The sequence below is a fragment of the Dromiciops gliroides genome, chromosome 3 (genome assembly GCF_019393635.1).
Source record: "Dromiciops gliroides isolate mDroGli1 chromosome 3, mDroGli1.pri, whole genome shotgun sequence".
Taxonomy (NCBI): Eukaryota; Metazoa; Chordata; class Mammalia; order Microbiotheria; family Microbiotheriidae; genus Dromiciops; species Dromiciops gliroides.
In genome coordinates, this window is record NC_057863.1 from 450,536,237 (window position 1) to 450,556,729 (window position 20,493).

The 20,493-nt window shown below is 36.0% G+C and overlaps 1 protein-coding gene across 1 annotated transcript in view; it reads left to right on the forward strand.

Annotated features, from left to right (window-relative positions):
* The window catches only part of SCN3A (sodium voltage-gated channel alpha subunit 3), a 154,654-nt gene that overhangs the window by 119,264 nt on the left and 14,897 nt on the right, over positions 1–20,493 (forward strand). Inside the window, 1 exon segment of the mRNA XM_043992506.1 lies at positions 18,661–18,783. Within this exon segment, the coding sequence (XP_043848441.1) occupies positions 18,661–18,783 (123 nt within the window).

Sequence of the window (20,493 nt, forward strand, 5' to 3'; positions counted from 1 at the left end):
GATAATTCAATTCAATTCAACAAACATTAAATGCCTGTTATATGCCAAGGCAGAGCTATAACCAGAGTTGGGTGACCGGACTTTGCTCCTTGGCACTGAAATTTAAAGGACAATGACTTCTGCTTTAGTCACAGAAACAATCTCATCACTCAGTTAACAAGGATCATTGATTAAAATAAGCTACTAGACAGCAGGCTTCCTCTACCAATGGCTGCACACCAGGAGAACTACCCACCCTGTCCCTATCCTGAGCTGTCCTCCAGAGGTGGCCTCCATATTTAGTATAATCATGGTCTCTATCTCCTGATCTCAGGGTCTCATGCTTCCTGGGCCTGGTTTCCTGGAATCTGAGTTTCTTCCTGAGATTCTTTTTCCTCAACTAAGTTTGCCTTTTAAAGTTGATTTGAAAGCACTTTTCTAGGTAGCTGTCCTGGTTGTTTAGATGGTCTTGTGTCAGGCACCAGCTAGTCACCACTTAATGCATGGCACTATATATATTAATGACCTTCAAGTTATTAGTAAGTACCCAAGGAAAGGGACATAGCAGTCATTGTAAACATTGTAAACTGACATTGGGTCATTCAGTTACATTTGACAAATATTTATTTAAAAATATTCTGTGCAAGTCTGAATGTGCTGTTGTGGCTTAAAAATCCAGCTGGACATTGTATATTACCAAGCAGGCTATTGGGTACTGTGTAAATTAAGATTCTAAATGTGGATTCTAATTTGTTCCCCCAGTTTTGGGGGAAACTGACTAAAATCACTGATAAAACGAGTTTAGGTTTTTAAGGGTTTATTGGAAAATAGAAAGAAAAAGATTGAGAACAGAATTCCAACAGCCTGGCATTCCTATCTTTCCTCAAATTTCCTGTGAAGTCCTCTGCCGCCACCACCATCAAGTCAGGAACCCAAAAGCATGAGAGCTCTCCGCGCAGGCTTCCTTTCCTCCTTCCTGTCTCCTCCCAGAAAATAGGAGGCTCCTCAAGTTGATTGGCTGGTAGCCTTGATAGACAGCACCCATGAGTAAACGTCATTTCCTGACGCCAAGGAAAAGCCACAATGCCTCTGAGGCATTTTCCTCATGGCAGAGCTTTCCCACAGCAAGTCTCCAGTAGGTGGCATCATTCCAATCATTACAGTCCCCCCTTTTGTTTCATTTGAAAAACAAATGCATTTGCTCAATAAAACAACCAATCATTACAGTACAAAAAAAAAACAAAAAAAAAAACAACATTTATTGCTTTCCAACGCGACCAGGTCTAAAACTGCTCCTAAAATACTATGTCCATCCAGTTGTCATTGTTAAAAGAAGGCATATCAGTGATGGTAAAGATCCACTCAACAGATAAGGAGTACAAATAAGATGATGGGATGGGTATGAGTGATATCCTTTGGGATAGGTATTAGACCTGTAATTTCATTCCTATAGGGAACTTCAGGATGAGGAAACCCTTTACCAGTGCAGGCCAGCACATCCTCTACAACTTATCATGTTAGAGACTTGCCTACAGGACTGAAAGTCCAAGGTCATACAGTCAAGATGTGTCAGAAGTGGGACTAGGTAGGCCAGGTTTTCTTGTCTCCCACCCCAGCTCTCTACCAGCTCTCCAACTTTCACTGTCTCTTATTTAGAATCAGAAGACAAAAGCTGTAAAAGTAATATGATTAAAGTTGACAAAATTAGCCTTGTTGAACAAATCCTGAAATAAACTAAGACTGCAGGTCATCTCTTCAAATTTGAAAAAAAAAAAGTAAATTTAGAAAAATTAAAAGGAACTACTATTTATACAACAGAAGAAAATGTATTTAATTCATTACATATAGGGTCAAATCAGCCATAAACAAATTAGCTCAAAGGATATTTAAACAAATGCATGAAAAAGACAGCAACAAGGGGTTATTAAGGGAAACCAAGATGTTTGGGGATTAAAACTAACATTTTAATAGTGAAATAATGGAAAATAGCTATGCTGTCTCAATATTTTATAGTGCTAGCTGTTACTGAACTAAATGGATTATGGCTTTGAGCTCAGTAAGTTAAACCTGATCATAGGATGAGTTGGAAGGTACCTCAGAAGCTATTTAGTCCAACTTCCTCATTTTTACAGATGAGAAATTATCAAACGAGAAGTGCCTTTTTAATTTTAGGAGTTGGATATGTTGGTAATTCAGTAAAAAGATAGAAGATGATACTGAATTGCACATTTCTTGTGGTCATTATGGATTTTTGTTTTGTCTCATCCCATGACCAAATTTTCTAGTTTTCTATCATAGAAACTTGATGCTTACATTAAAGAGGAAATAGTGTGCACTCTGCCTGGATCTAACCACACATAAAATATAGTGTTCTATTCAGAATGACACCTTGTAGAAAGGACACTGAAATACTGGAAAATGGTATGGTCTGGCCTCATTCCCTCTCAAGGTTTAAGAAAGACTCCTGAGAAGTTGGGGGAATCTCTTTAGGAATGCCACAGTCCACCTTTGGGAGTGGTTCTTCCCACTTTCATTATGACTTGGATGCCTCTTCCTTATGGGGAACTGTTCTAAGTGTCACTTTTCACATGCTCTTAAGGACCAGGTTCAGTGGCATTCCCCTATTAAAAAAATCTAGATAAGAGTCCTTGATGGGGAGGGACTTCACGGGATGTTGCTACATCAGAATTGGTTAAAGTAACTAAGGTTATTGACATCAGAGAAAAGAAGATTGAGAGAGAACATCATAGTTGTATTCAAGTAATTGAACACTGATCATATGGAAGAGGGATGAGACTTGTTCGGTTTGGCCACTGAAGGCAGAATTGGGAGCAGGGTAGAGGAAAGTCGCATTTTTTAGAAAACATTCTATAGAACACAAATATGTTTGATAATAAGATCAATAAATGTTTGTTTATTTTAAAGAAAATGTTCCCAACCAATAAGCAAATATCTGTCTTGAGTCACGCTCAGCCTAACAAGCTCATCTGCTCTTTGGTGGCCCCAATCTGGACTCAGCCCTATTCAACCACTTGCTGGCCCTCTGCCCTCCTACTCCTGTGGGCCTACCTTCTCCAGAGCCTGGAGGGAGTGTTTGGGGGTTGGGTGTGGTGGGAGAAGGAATAGGGCAAGGGGAAGAATAAGAAGGAGGGGTGGGGTTGGAAGGCCTGAATGGCCCGATGCTGGTGCCTAGGCCCAGGTTGAGGTAGCCCCGCAGAGCCCTGGGGGAGTCCCAGGGAGCCCAGCCAGCCCTGGCCTGCTAGCAATTAATTATCATGAAACATGTCACCGTGGACTTTAAGGAGGAGTGGAAACAACTGGATTATGCTGATAGGGACTTGTACAGTAGTGTGATATTGGAGAACTCTAAGAATCTTATCTTCTTTAGTGACATAACAGTGATTCTAAGAGATAGACTTTTCTAGCCAGGAGGCTACTACAAGAATGCAAGTTCAGGAGGTTCTGGATTCCTCAGTTGGTGCCCCGTACCAAGTAGCAGGTGATTCCTGCATTTACAATGACTCCTTAAGGAGAAGAGCCTCTTCACCAGGAGGATCCTGTTAGCCCCAAATCTAAAGCCAAAGTCATGTCTGGTTGGACAGAAGACCTAGCTAGATTTTCGGTTGTCATTTGGACAGGCAAGACTGATGTGAAATGAAATCTAGTCAGTAGTTCCACAAAATACCTGGGAGTCTTCCCTGCCTCAAGAGAATATATCAGAAACAATGAGTTAGGGTTTATATTTTAAGTATGTATTAATGCATGTTGGGTTTTGAGGAAGTTGGTTTTGGTTTTTGGTATTTTTTTCTTAATTTTTTTTTTTTTGGTGTTTTAAGCTTTTCTTTTGCGGTTAAGGAAATAAGCAGCTGTCCTTGAAGATTCTGCTACTATGCATTTGAATGTTGTATACATAATCAGTTCCACTGATTGATTTTTCTATTTTTTTTACCACTAAAAAAGTATTAAATGGCTACTGCAGGCCTCATACTGTGCTGGGTACTGGAAATCTAAATTCAAAGAATAAGTCTTGGCAACAGATTACTATAGCATTTTAGGAGAGGCAAATTTTTGGATGCCAAGAAATAGCTAACTAAAATGAATTATGATGTCTTATGAGGTTGTGAAGTCATTAAGGGAAGGCCAATATTGAAAATGAGATTCTTGCTCTGGTATGGATTTAACTAGGTGGCTTCAAAGAATTCAGATTTTTTGAAGTCACTGAGAGCTGACATGGCTGAAAGAGGTTTATTCCATTGTCTTTGTTGATGTCTTCTCCAGCAACTCAACCCTCTCCTTAAAAACCTCATCAGCTTCCCTGAGAAGTGGTGCTGGTGGTGATGGGGTAACTCATAAGTACAGCATTCTAAATTTTACAAAGTACTTTACACACAACAGGCCTGTGAGATCAAAGTATAGCTATGTCTATTTTACAATTGAAAGAACCATAGAGAGATTAACTGACTTGCCCAGATCACATATCTATTAGGTTTTGGACTTGGGATTTGAATCCAGGTAATCTGACCCCAATTCTAATGCTCCTTCTACTACATCAAGCTGATACCTTTTACCACGAACTACCTTTATGAGTAGAAAGACAATTCAAACCCAATAAATTTCTTGTAAAATATATGTATAGTCAATCAAAACAAATTCTCTTATTGGTTATATGAAAAATTAGATATTCTCATTCAGCACTCTAAATCCATCATCACTCTATAAAGAATAAATTGTACGCAAACTATCATCTGTTCTCTAGAATCATGAATGGTCATTAATTCTTGCAGCTTTCAATGTTGTTTCATTTTGCAATGCTGTTATTGTTGTATGAATTCTTCCCCAGGTTCTATTCATTTCATTCTTTATCAGTTTATAAAATTCCTCAAAATTGTTCATTTTTATAATATTGATATTATAGTATAAATTGTTCCTCTGGTTCTACTAACTTCAATCTATATCAGTTCATAAGTCTTTCCATTTCTTTTTTAAATCACCTATTTCTTCATTTCTTAAAGCACAACAGTACTTCATCATATTCATACACCACAACTTATTCAGTTACTCCTCAATTGATGGAAAGCCTCTTACTTTCCATTTTTTTCCACCCCAAAAAGAGCTGCTATAAATATTTTTGGACATAAAAGGCCTTTTCCTCTTGCTTTTGGTCTTTTTTGGGTAAAGGACTACCTCTGGTATAGCTGTGCAAAGATTTTTTCTCATTTAATTGTTTTTCCCTTTTAATCTTAGCTTTACATTTTCAATAGTAGGTAATTAAAATTATTAATTTTATATTATGTACTCCTCTCAATTTCTTGTTTGGCTATGAGCTTTTCTCCTTTCCATAGATTTGAGAAGTAATTTTTCCATATTTCTCTAATTTGTTTATAATAATTTTATATACCTATAATATATTTTAGTAATATAATAAAGTATAAACATTTTACATAAAATATAATATACTTTATAATACCTTTAATATCTAGGTCACATAGCCATTTGGAGGTTTTCTTTGTATAAGTTGTGAGATGTTGATTTGACTCTAATTTCTTCTATACTGTTGGTCCAGTTTCCCAGTAGTTCTTTGTCAAATAGAGTCCTTATCACTGAAGTTGATATCTTTGTGTTTCTTTTTAAAATAAAAGTATTTTATTATTTTCCAGGTACATGTAAGCATAGTTTTTGACATTTGTTTTCATAGAATTTTTAGTTCCAAATTTTTCTCCCATCCTCCCTTCCCTCCCTCCTCCCCAAGACGGAAAGCAATCTGATATATCTCATATATGTAAAATCACATTAAACATATTTCTGGATTAGTCATATTGTGAAAGAAGAATCAGAGCACAAGGGAAAAACCTCAAAAAAGAAGGGAAAAAACAGCCCAAAAGTAGAAACAGTACAGTCCAATCTGCATTCAGAATCCAATTCTTTTTTTCTGGATGTTGAGAATATTTTCTATCATTAGTCCTTTGAAATTGTTTTGGATAATTGCACTGATGAGAAGAGCCAAGTCTATCACACAATGTTGCTATTACTGTGTACCATGTCCTGGTTCTGCTCCTCTCAGTCAGCATCAGTTCATATAAGTCCTTCTAGGTTTCTCTGAAATCCTCCTGCTCATCATTTCTTACAGCACAATAGTACTCCATTACATTCATATTGACAACTTGTTTAGCCATTCCCCAATTGATGGGCATTCCCTTGATTTCCAATTCTTTGCCACCACAAAGAGAGTTGCTATAAATATTTTTGTACATGTGGGTCCTTTTCCCTCTTCTATGATGTCTTTGAGATACAGACATAGTAGTGGTGTTACTGGGCCAAAGGGTATGAACAATCACATAGCCCTTTGGGCATAGTTCAAAATTACTCTCCAGAATGGTTGGATCAGTTCACAGCTCCACCAACAATGCATTAGTATTCCAATTTTTTTCACAGTGTCTCCAACATTTATTATTTTCCTTTTTCATCATATTAGCCAATCTGATAGGTGCCAGGTGGTACCTCAGAGTTGCTTTAATTTGCATTTCTCTGATCAATAGTGATTTAGAGCATTTTTATATGACAATAGATATCTTTGATTTCTTCATCTGAAAACTGCCTATTCATATCCCATGATCATTTCTCAACTGGGGAATGATTCACATTCTTATGAATTTGATTTAGTTCCCTATATATTTTAGAAATGAAGCCTTTATCAGAAATACTGGCTGTAAAGATTATTTCCCAGGTTTCTGCCTCCTTTCTAATTTCGGCTGTATTGCTTCTGTTTGTACAAAATCTATTTCATTTAATGTAATCAAAGTCATTCAACTTGCATTTCATAATATTCTCTTTCTCTTGTTTGGACATAAATTGTTTTCTCCATAGATCTAAGAGGTAAACTACTCCTTCCTCTCCTAATTTACCTATGGTATCACCCTTTATATCTAAATCATGTACACATTTTGACCTTATTTTGGTATACAGTGTAAGATATTGGTCCATGCCTAGTTTCTGCCATACTGTCTTCCAGTTTTCCCAGGAGTTTTTGTCAAATACTGAGTTCCTATCCCAGAAGCTGGCGTCTTTGGATTTATCGAACAGTAGATTACTATAGTCATTTATTACTACGTCTCCTGTGCCTAACCTATTCCATTGATCCACCACTCTATTTCTTAACCAGTACCAAATAGTTTTGATGACTGCTGCTTTATAGTATAGCTTCAAATTTGGTACAGCTAGCCCACCTTCTTGTGCATTTTTTCATTAGTTGCCTTGATATTCTTGACTTTTTGTTCTTCCAGATGAATATTGTTATTTTTTCTAACTATAAAATAATTTTTAGTAGTCTGATTGGTATGGCACTGAATAAGAAAATTAATTTAGGTAGAATAGTCATTTTTATTATATTAGCTCAGCTTATCCATGAGCAATTGATATTTTTTCCAATTATATAGATCTGATTTTATTTGTGTGAAAAGTGTTTTGTAATTGTGTTCATAGAGTTCCTGGGTTTGTCTTGGCAAGTAGACTCCCAAGTGTTTTATATTGTCTACAGTTACTTAAATGGAATTTCTCTTTCTATCTCTTGCTGCTGAGCTTTGTTGGTCATGTATAGAAATGCTGATGATTTATTTGGGTTTATTTTATATCCTGAAACTTTGCTAAAGTTGTTAATTGTTTCAAGTAGTTTTTTAGTTGATTCTTTAGGATTCTCTAAGTATACCATCATATCATCTGCAGAGTAAAAGTTTTGTTTCCTCCTTGCCTATTCTAATTCACTTAATTCCTTTTTCTTCTCTTATTGCAAAAGCTAACATTTCTAGTACAATATTAAATAATAGAGGTGATAATGGACATCCCTGTTTCACTCATCACTGATCTTATTGGGAATGCCTCTAACTTATCTCCATTACATATAATGTTTGCTGATGATTTTAGATAGATACTGCTTATTATTTTAAGGAAAGTTCCACCTATTGCTATGCTCTCTAGTGTTTTTAATAGGAATGAGTGTTGTATTTTGCCAAATACTTTCTCTGAATCTACTGAGATAATCATATTATTTTGGTTAGTTTTGTTATTGATGTGGTTTATTATATTGATAGTTTTCCTAATGTTGAGCCAGCCTTGCATTCTTGGTATAAATCCCACCTGGTCATAGTGTATTGTCTTGGTGATCACTTGCTATACTCTCCTTGCTAATATTTTATTTAAGATTTTTGCATCAATATTCATTAGGAAATTGGTCTTTAACTTGCTTTCTCTGTTTTGGCTCTGTCTGGTTTAGGTATCAACACCATATTTACGTCATAAAAGGAATTTGGTAGAACTCTTTATTCACCTATTTTTCCAAATTAATTTTTATAGTATTGGAATTAATTGTTCTTTAAATGTTTGGTAGAATTCACTTGTAAACCCACCTGGCCCTGCAAGTTCATTGGGGAGTTCATTGATGGTTTGTTCAATTTATTTTTCTAAAATTGGCTTATTTAAGGATTTTATTTCCTCTTCAGTTAACCTGGGCAATTCGTATTTTTGTAAATATTTATCCATTTCATTTAGATTGTCAAATTCATTGGCATACAGTTGGGCAAAATGGCTCCTAATTATTGCTTTAATTTCTACTTCATTGGTGGTGAATTCACCCCTATCATTTTTGATACTGGTAATTTGGTTTTCTTAGGTTTTTTAAATCAAATTAGCCAAAGGTTTATCTATTTTATTGATTTTTTCATAAAAGCAGCTCTTAGTTTTATCGATTAATTCTATAGTTTTCTTGCTTTCAATTTTATTAATTTCTCCTTTGTTTTTCTGCATGTCTAACTTAGTACTTAACTGGGGATTTTTAATTTGTTCTTTTTCTAGCTTTTTTACTTGCATGCCCAATTTATTGATCTCCTCTTTGTCTTTTTTATTCATGTAAGCATTTAGAGATATAAAATTTCCCCTAATAACTGCTTTGGCTGCATCCCATAGGTTTTGATATGTTGTCTCATTATTGTCATTCTCTTAGGTGAAGTTATTGATTGTTTCTATGACTTGTTGTTTGACCCATTCATTCTTTAGGATGAGATTATTTAGTTTCCAATTAATTTTCAGTCTACTTTTCCATGGCTCTTTATTACTTGTAATTTTTATTGCATCATGATCTGAGAAGGATGCATTTACTATTTCTGTCTTTCTACATTTGACTATGAGCTTTTTGTGCCCTAATACTTTTAATAGATAGAGCTTTAAACAAAGGCATTTACTCAGATGGCATTATATAAATAGCTAGAAAACATTCCCTCTATAAACCTGAATCACAATTTCCCACATTTGTGAGTATTCACTAATTTGTGTATTTATACACAGCATCAATAAGAAGAGTGGGCACACACAAAGAGCCCACTAGTAGAGAGGCACACATGTAGGGCAACACACATGGCCCAGGCAATTCATTTCCTAGCGCTGGTATTGTAGGGCCCCAATGTCCTTTCTCTCTCTCTCCTCTCTCTCCTCTCTCTCTCTCTCTCTCTCTCTCTCTCTCTCTCTCTCTCTCTCTCTCTCTCTCTCTCTCTCTCTCTCTCTCTTTAGTGGGACACTGACGGTTAAGTGGCTTGCCCAGGGTCACACAGCTAGTAAGTGTCAAGTGTCTGAGGCCACATTTGAACTCAGGTCCTTCTTTATCCACTGCGCCATCTAGCTGCCCCCTGTCCTATCTTTTTTTTTTTCCTTTCTCCAGCTCATTTTTTTTTTTACATAAAAGGTATTTTATTTTTTCCGTTACATGTAAAGATAGTTCTCAACTTTTGTTTATACAAGCTTTACAATTTCAGATTTTCCTCCCTCCCTCCCCCCTCCCCTAGACAGCAGGTAATCTGATATAGGTTATATCTATATATCTATATACATATACATATAGATATATAGATATACACACACATATATATACACATAATAACATTAATCCTATTTCTGCATTAATCCTGTTACAAGAGAAAAAATCAGAGCAGTGATGCAAAGCCCCAAAATAGAAAAAAAAAACCCAACAGCACCCAAAACAAAAGAAATAGTATGGTTCAATCAGCATCTATACTCCACAGTTCTTTTTTTTTTTTCTTGGATTTGGAGATCCTCTTCTATCATGAGTTCCCTGGAACTCTTCTGTACCATTGCATTGGTGAGAAGAATATAGTCCATCACAGTAGGTCAACACTCAATGTTGATGATATTGTGTACAATGTTCTTCTGGTTCTGCTCATTTCACTCATCATCAGCTTATGTAAGACCCTCCGGGTTTCTCTGAACTCCTCCTGCTCATCATTTCTTACAGCACAATAGTATTCCATTGTATTCATATAGCACAACTTGTCCAGTCATTCCCCAATTGATGGGAACTCCCTCAACTTCCAATTCCTTGCTACCACGTAAAGAGCAGCTATAAATATTTTTGTACATGTGGGTCCCTTTCCCCCTTCCATGATTTCTTTGGGGAAAAGACCTAAAAGTGGAATTGCTGGGTCAAAGGGTATGCACAGCTTTATCACCCTTTGGGCATAATTCCAAATTGCTCTCCAGAATGGTTGGATCAGTTCACAGCTCCACCAACAATGCATTAGTGTTTGTCCTATCTCTTTTAATAATTTTTTTTTTTTTTGGTGAGGCAATTGGGGTTAAGTGACTTGCCCAGAGTCATATAGCTAGTAAGTGTTAAGTGTCAGAGGCCGAATTTGAACTGAGGTCCTCCTGAATCTAGGGCTGGTGCTCTATCCACTGTACCACCTAGCTGCCCCCATCCTATCTCTTTTAATGGTATCTCCAAACTGTTCACCCTGGGTAAACCATCCCTGCTGGGAAGTTTTCTAAGCTGTGATCCCTACACTATTTTGTCTTTGCAACTCAACTTCTGAAAGCCAGGACTTGGACCTTCTTATCTCACAGAGCTCACTCTCCTAGGAAATGTTTCTTGCCTCAATTGACTGGGCCTACTCTCTGCAACGTGGTACCTGCTGGTACAATGGAAAGTGCAATGGATTTGGATTCAGATGTCCTGGGTTCAAATCCTACCTCTCACGCTTATTAATAGTGTGACCTTGCTAAGTTCACTTCACTTTTTTGGCCATTGGTATACTCATCTGTAAAATAACAGCGTTTGGCTAGATGGCCTTTAAAGTCTATGATACAATGAACCTATTAGATAAAAAGGTCTGTTGCAAGATTCCACGACCAATTAGGTACCTCCCGTGAAAAGCAATAAATAATTCCTTCCAGAGCTGATTCTTTTCTCAATTGTTAGGTCTCACACCCCTTAAAACTACCTCTTGCTTTGACTAATCCTTAAAAAGTATGTCTTACTTTCTAAAGGACCACTAGGTACATAGCTGATCTTTTGGCCAATCAATGGCTAGCTCTCGAATTCCATCAAGCTTGATTCTTTGTATCTCATAAAGTGATAATAGAGTGAAGATACACTTTTGCATTTATTTAAGACCTTAAGACCACTGTCTCTGTTACCTACCCCATTATATTCTGGAATTTCATCAAATAAGTGGGGAATCAATTGATCATAGATTATTTCGATCAGTCCTCCTTCCCACTATACAAGAATGAGCATGGTCATCAAATGCATAGTTTCCTGACAAATAAACTAAGATTGTTTGAATATGTATTAGAAAAATAGCTTTTCTGTGGTTAAAGCACCGGCCCTGGATTCAGGAGTACCTGAGTTCAAATCCGGCCTCAGACACTTGACACTTACTAGCTGTGTGACCCTGGGCAAGTCACTTAACCCTCATTGCCTTAAAAAAAAAAAAAAGAAAAAAAAAAAAAGAAAAATAGCCTTTCAACCTTCATTTAAATCTATCCTATAGTCATGGAGAAGAGACGAGAATTCTTTAGTGTTTCTTCAAATAGAATATAAGAAAACTAACTTCCTTTTTCCCAGTTTGGTATTTTATATTTTCAGTATGCCCTTGAAATCACAATCTTCAAACGGTACCCCTCCCCAGTAAGCTTTTTAAAGTAAAAACAAACAAAACGGAAGGGGGGCTTTTGAAAAACTGTATACATGGCTGCATTATATATAGAAAGATGATGCTACTATGATTAGGGCTTGTACTTCTACTTTCATTGTTCATTTATTTGTCTGTTGTGTCCAATGCTTCAAGACTCCATATGGGTTATTCTTGGCAAAGATACTGGAGTGGTTTGGCATTTCCTTCTCTAGCTCATTTTACAGGTGAGGAAAGTGAGGAAAACAGGGTTAAGTGACTTGCCAGGGTCACATAGCTAGTAAGTATCTGGGGTCAGATTTGAACTCAGATCCTCCTTACTCCAGGTCCAGTGCTCTCTCCCATTGAACCTCCTAGTTGCTCTGTACATCCAGTACATTTTCCAATAGTGATAATAGATTTAAGCTGAATTATGCTATCATCAGTTATATTCCTTTTGACATAAATCAGTGTCATTTTCTGTTAATCTTCTTAGAATCCCAGAATCAGAAAAATAATTAAAGGTAATTTTTAAATTTAAAAAATAAAAAAATTTAAATTTAGAGGTGAAAAATATTAAAGATAATTTACTTAGTCCAATGCCCTCATTTAAAACGGAGGAAACAAAAGTCCAAGGAAATGAAATGTTTTGCCAAGGTTACACCGCTAGTAAGTTATAGAAACCAGGTCTTCTCACTCCCCATCCAGTGGTTTGTTGTGTTTTTATTTTCATTACAACCAGAAAAAAATCAACAGTACCAACAAACTATTTCTACAACAGAAACAGCATCAGGATTCAAAAATAATTTACATCTGAAAATTCCATATTTGTATACATGCTGTAGTAAATAAGTAGCCTTAATTTGTGAAAATTGGTGTCCTTTTTTCTTGCTTATAGAGAATTGGTGAATATGAAAAAAGCATCTTTACAGTAAAAAGTTTCATTTAAATGTGTATGTATTGGGGTTAGGGAGCACATCCATAAAACTTTCCAATTTATGATGCAGTCATGATTAAAACAAAAACAATCATGCCAACAAACAGCAACAATTTTTTCTATCTATAAAATGACTTCAGAAATTTCCTGAAAAAATAAGAGAGGCATGTAGTGAGAGTACTTGCCACATAAATTGAACATTACAGAGCTGCGTCTATATACAAAATATGCGTCTTTTTGTTTACAAATATAAGAAACATTTGTTGACAAATATAATTTGTGGAGTATATGGCCCATGTATCTTTTAATTACTCAGATCAGTCAAACTAACACATATTTATTCAGTAGCTACTATGTGGAGACCATTATGCTGGGACTCAAGATCCTGGGCTGTCTCCATCAGGTTCTGAGGGGAGATGGTAATCAAAGTCATGGTAGTGGTTTGACTTGTCCAGGACATTCTGCCTCGTGTCTCTCCCTCAGGGTGCTGTGCTGTTTCAGCTCAGCTGGCTTCCTGTCCTATGTGTAGCAGTTGGTTGGAATGGCTTGTCCCTTCTCCGCAGTAGTTGCTTCCTTGGATGATGGCTATTAGAGCAACACTGGAAGCAGGACCTGTGGTCAGGGATGGGGATGGGGAGGTGAGGTGCTGGATGCTATCCTTTTGTTATTATGTCTAAAATAGTATGGTGTTATCTTTTTGCTGGAATCGTTGGCTCATTTTGAACTTAAGGTCCATTAAAAACTCCAAATCTTATTTTGTGAACTGCTATGTAGCCATAGACCCCTCTCTTCTGGTATTCATCCCTACTCTGTGATACACAAATTTGATAAGCATGCCATTTCTGCCTTAATCCAAGTCACTGATAATAAATGTTGAATAAAACAAGGGCATGAACAGATTCTCAAGACACTGTACGAGGGACAGGTTTATGGCTTACGTATACTCAAGAAATACATTCATTCTTCTTGGTACTCATCAGATACATCCCTTTGTCCAGAAATCCACGTCATTTTTTCTAACACTTATCTTTTTAACCAGCAATTCATTCATTTCCTGTATCTTCCCTTTTTAAACCCCCTCTTTTCAAACAGTAGCAATGTTTTGTTTTGTTTTGTTTTAAATACGACTCTTTTCTGTTTCTAAAGATTCTTTCCAAGTACCTTTTGGCAGTACCTATTAATCACCAAATATAGGGAGCAGTCATTAGATTTGAAAACTCTCAGGAGGCTATCACTTCAAATATATTGTTGGAAAATAGCATGCACATGACCATAATGCAATAAACTTCAGCGGCTCATGATTACCTGAAGTATCAAATATAAAATCCTCTGGTTTTAAAGTTCTTCACATCCAGACCCCTTCCTAGTTTTCTAGGCTTCTTATACATTACCTCTTTCCATGGACACTACCATCCAATGACACTGGCCTCTTTATTGTTCTTGGAACACAGCACAGCATATCCTCACTACATGCTTTCCGACCGGCTGTGCACCATGCTTAGAGAAGAGTAAGGCTGGTGACTTTGCACAGCCCTCCCTCATTTAAATCCAATTCACTGCAAGTCATGCTATCACCTCCTGATGTCATGGTCCTCTTCGAGAACAGAGGACAAGCAACAACATGCTTGAAGTTTCTCCCTTGTCTCTGCCACCTGGTTTCCTTTATGGGTCAGCTGAAATCCCATCTTTTGCAAGAAGACTTTATAACTCCTCAATGTTAGTGCCTCTCCTATGAGATTAACTCAAATTGATATTGTACATATCATTTGTATATAGTAGATTCTGAGCTCCTTGAGGGTAGAGATAATTTTTGTCTTTCTTATATCTCCAGGGCTAAGAATAGTGCTTGGCACTTAGTAGGTACTTAATAAATATTGTTTTCCTTGAAAAATATGCAGATTCTATCATAATTGTTATGGAGTAATTCTGCTAACTGCTAGAGGGCTGAAAATTGGAGGATAAGAATTTCATTGACATTTTAGCAACAGACTTTATAAGCTCTTTCAAAGTGCTAGTTTTTTATTTCTAAGTAAAATTAATTTCATTTTGTAAAAATAAGTAATTGTCTTTGTTTCTAATGCATTTAGATATGTTGGGAGTTTTTATTTCTATAAATAATATGCAGTCAACTGCTAAGTATCACAAACTATAGAGAATTATGGATATATATATATATATATATATATTTGACAGCTCTAATTCAGAGATCTCAGGAGAAACTATAGTAGACAAATGTACATAAGTGCATAATACCAGTATGTCTATTTTTGTCTTTTTTGCCATTATATTTAAAAGAACAATATGATGTGAAAAATACAACAGGCAAGGTAAGGCAGCAAGTATTATTAAACACCTACTATGTGCCAGGAACTATGCTAGGTAGTAGGTGCTAGGGATAGAAGACCAAAAATGAAATAGTCCCTACCCTTAAGCACCTTACATTCTATCAAGGAAAACAACATATACATATGCAATTCTATGTGGAAACATGTAAAGAGATGGCATGAGGTAACATGTAATATATGTGTAACATATCAGCTATGGCATGTTGTATTATAATGTGTTGTATATTGTACATATGATACATAGGAAACATACAAAGACACGAGACACAGGGTAACCTTGGAAAAGAAGACCTCAGGAGCTAAGAGAACCAGGAAAGCCTTCTGTTGAAGCTGGGTGGCATGTGAGTCGAACCTTACCTCAAGGGACTCTATGAAGTAGGGGAATGGAGGGAGAGCATTCCAGGCATGACAGATAGCCAGTGTAAAGTCATGAAGATGCAGATAAAGTGTCCTGTTGATGCACAGCTATTAGACCAATAAGATTGAACCCCCATGTATGTGGACAGGAATTATGTGTAAGAAGGCCAGGGAGGTAAGGGGCCAAGGTTATGAAGAGCTTTAAATATTGATCAGGAAAGTTTATATTTTATCATAGAGGCAACGTGGAGCCACTGGAGCTTTATGAGCAGGGGAGGATGACATGGTCAGATCAGTGCTTCAGGAAAATCACTTTGGCTGCTGAGTGTCAGATAATCTGAAGTTCCAGGGAGATGCTTGAGGCAGGGAGACCAATTAGGAACTTTTAAAATAATCCAGATGAGACATGATGAGGGCCTCAATCATGGCAGTGGTTGTTTGAGTTGAAGGAAGAAATACATGCTAGAGATGTCATGGAGATAGAAAAAAGATTAGACAACTAATTGAATGTGTCAGGTGGGTGAGAATAAGTAGTTGAAGTTGATATCAAGGTTGTGAACCTGTGTGACTTGAAGGATGATGGTGCCATTGGAAGTATTAGGGGAGGGAGCAGCTAGGTGGCGCAGGAGATAAAGCACTGGCCCTGGATTCAGGAGGACCTGAGTTCAAATCCAGCCTCAGACACTTGACACTTACTAGCTGTGTGACCCTGAGCATGTCACTTAACCCTCATTACCCTGCCAAAAAAAAAAAAATCAACTTTGTGGAAGTAATAGGCAAGTTCAAAAGAGGTGTGAGATTAGAGGTAAAGATGAGTTCTTTTTTGGACATGATTCATTTGAGATACCTATGCTACATTTCAAAATGTTCAAAAAGCAGTTGATCTGTGGTAGACAACTCCTCTCAGCAATACAATAATCCAATACAATGCCTAAAGACTCATGGTAGAGCATGCTTTCCATGTTCAGAAAAAGAGCTATGGAGTTTTAATACAAATCAAAGCACACTATTTTGTTGTTGTTTATTCTTTCTCGCTTTTTTCTTCTGTTCTTATTTTTCTCTTACACCATGACTAATATGGAAATATGTTTAATATGATTGTAATGTATAATCTATATTATATTGCTTGCTGGCTTTGGGATGAGGAGGGAGAGAAGGGGGAGAAAAATTTGGAACTCAAAAAACTATCTTTACATGCAATTGGAAAAAATTTTAAAGTAGGTTGGTAATGTGGGTCTGAAGGTCAGGAAAGCATCTAGGCAGAGTTTTTGCCTTAAGTAAAAATAAATCTTTTACAAGTAATAACAAAATAAAGGCAGTGATTGAACAAATTACAAAATTTCTGTTAGAGTAATTTGGATAACAAAAGTAATCATTTTAGAATTACTTTTTTCATCTTCTGCTTCAGTCTGTTATGAATTACTAACCTATAAATGATGATAGGAATTACTTTATGGATTTTTATACATAATAATTTTCAGTCCAATTGTGGGGGCAGGATTCAAGCCTTCATTTTTTTTTTTTTGCAAATGTTTACAAGATATAGAGCAGCTGAGCAATGGAGAAACAGTAGTGTGGTTCACCTTACTAAATTTTGTGATTCCCACTGTCCCTGAACTCTGTGGCATCAAGATACCTAACTGGAAGACAGCAACTCTGGACTTTTCCCTACTAAAGCATTTTCCTACTCGGACCTCACAAATAATGGTTGCAATTATGGTAGGAAGGCACCCCAGAAATAGTTCTGAGGTTTATAATCATGAGGAAAGGGACTGCAATAACTTGTTTTTTTTTTTGGTTATAATTCTCAGGCTATAAATTTATTTGAGAACTATAGTACTCAGATAATTTTAAATGGTCAGGGAAGATTCACCATAACTACACAAAAATAATTAATTTCAAGCTCTCTTAACAAGAATTTTTTGAGTGAAGTAAGGTCCGTTTTAACTCAGTCACTGAGCACTTTGTGTTTCCCTATTTGTTCCACAATAACTTTTATAGGTTCTGGGCAGATTTTGGTTCAATTTGATAAATCATCTTGAAACATAGTGAAAGAAAATATATTTAAAGGGGCATATCTTTATCAATTTTGAATATATTAAAACGAAAGACTGTGCAAATAATGAAATACCACTATCCTGAAGAAGTAAGATCGCAGGTTCCCAAGAGATAATGGAGAAATACATGGGGGCAACTAGGTGGCACAGTGGATAGAGCACCTGCCCTGGATTCAGGAGGACCTGAGTTCAAATCCAGCCTCAGACACTTGACATTTACTAGCTGTGTTACTCTGGGCAAGTCACTTAACACTCATTGTCCTGCCCCCGCCCCAAAATACATGGTAGGTGTAAATAGGCTTCATTATATTTGCGAAAATGAATTTCATGAAATAAATGGCACAAATGACAACAACATCAAAGAGATGTATGGCCAGAAGAAAATGAGGTTCCATGGCTATGTAGTAACAAAAAGTAATAACATATACAAGGAACATATGCTGCACTGGTACCTATGTTAAAAGACAGACATACATAGAGACCCTTACAAATTGGACAGATTCTCTGTGGGGAGGATTTATGGAAGGACATGGAAAAGAATAAGCCAAGATGAGAAGATCTGTGGTCTGTACATTGGAAAGAGAACAATCATCAATAAAATCAGATTCATCAAAATACTTAAGTATTCAATTATTTTTTTTATGGAACTAGAGTTTATAGAGATACAGAGCTATGTCATGTACAGCCTATAGTTCATCCAACTAGTTAAGTAATTTAACTTGATATAATACTGATAATGATACCTGACATTTACAAAGCAATTTACATAAATATGTACATCTGATCTGCACAAAACCCTATGAGGGAGGTATTATCATCATTTTACAGATGAAGAAAACAGTGCTCAAAAAGGTTAAATGAATTAACTGCCCATGATCTTACAGTCAGTTAGTAAAATATGCATTTATTAAGTGATTAAAAAAATTTCAAGTAGATCTATTTCTCTCGTTAATATATGGCAATTTATATCCTTGGCCATTTTATATCAGAATGGCTTAATTACATTTCCTCTTTTTGTCTTTTGATATTCATAGGTATCCTTGGTCAGCTTGGTAGCCAATGCTCTGGGCTACTCAGAACTTGGTGCCATAAAATCCCTTCGAACACTAAGAGCTTTAAGACCTCTGAGAGCACTGTCTCGGTTTGAAGGAATGAGGGTAAGAAATATATGAAAATTACTTTACCAAATAAGCATAAAAATTAGGATTTTACACAGATGTGCTTAATTCATCCCTCATATTTCAAAGAATCATAAAAATCACACAATTTAATTCAAATTCATCTTGAGGCACCTAAATCAGAGATTATATGAACCAGGCAAGATTAAACAGTTAATTAGTGGAAGAACAAAGACTAGAAATCAGGTTTCTTACTCCCTGTTCATTGGTCTTTCCACTGCACCAGTATCACACTGCTTAGCACATAAAGGGCTATATGCAACCACACATATTGCATTCGCTAATTTTGATACATATTTCCTACTCAAATTAATAATAAAAGCCTAGAATTTATTTGGAAGAAATCATCTAATTCAACCCCATTCACTTTATACACTAGGAAACTGAGGCACAGAAAGGGGAAATAATTTTTCCAAGATCACACAGCTAGTAAGCAAATAGTAAAGGCTTAGCAAGTTATTTTTTTTCCTCTCCACAAATATTATTCTGATTTCTCAAAAAGTTATTAGTAAAGTAAATAATTTCTATGTACTAATAACACATATAATTCTTAAAATGTAAAAGCAAAAAGCCTAACATTTCAGCCTCAATAATATTTTTAAAATCAAAGAAAAATAGAAAGTTGGTATAATTAGTCAGGCACTAAAGGTAGAAGTTTTGGAGAAACTTCTTTTTGCACAAACTACCTGTGTAATTGTAGGTTATGTTCTTGACGTCTGATTGAACAATGAATCTAATTTATTTTCTTCTTGTTACTTGTATTCTAATCAAAAGAGTATATGTGCACCCTTTTATTCCTACCTGCAGTAGAACACCTCTGGTCTATATTTGAAATTGTACAAAATCAAGGATATTGATATCACTGTGAAAGTAATTTCAGCAGATTTTTGGATAAGAATAAATTACTTCCTTGTATTACAGTTTTCAGTTTCTATATAAGTAAAATGATAAAGAATGAAAAAAAGTTTTAGTTTGCATGTTTTTCCTGATTTGAAATAATAATCAAAATAGATGACATTTGCACTTTAACTTTTTTATGAACTGTTATAGTACAGTATCACATTTAGTTCTCTTAACAGTCTTGTGAGGTATAATTAATTACAATTTTACATAGGAGATTCAGGTTAAGTGACTTGCCCATGGTCAAACAGACAATAAGTGCTGGGGAAGGGAAGATTCAAACCCCTATATTGTTGTGAATTGAGGTTTTTTTTTAAGTTCTTGAATCCTCTGTTTGTTCAATATATATTCTAAACCAAAGGTTGGCAAACTACAGCCTGAGGGTCAAATCCAGCCTGCTGTTTGTTTTTATATGGCTCATAAGCTCCTGGCTGTACAAAAATAGGTGACACGCAAGATTCCGTCCATTATTTTAATGATGATCAAGATGATTGTTTTTGTCAAGTCATTTTTCAGTCATATCTGACTTTGTGACCCCATGTGGGGATTTCTTGGCAAAGATACTGGAATGGTTTGCCATTTCCACCTCCAGCTCATTTTATAGATGAGGAAACTGAGGCAAACAGGGTGAAGTTACTTGTCCAGGGTCATACAGCTAGTATCAGGCCAGATTTTAACTCAGGTCTTCCTGACTCCAGGCCTGGTGCTCTATTCACTGTGCTGCCTAGATGTCCATTTATATAACATTTATTTAATTTATATAAATATTTATATACGGCTTTAAAGTTT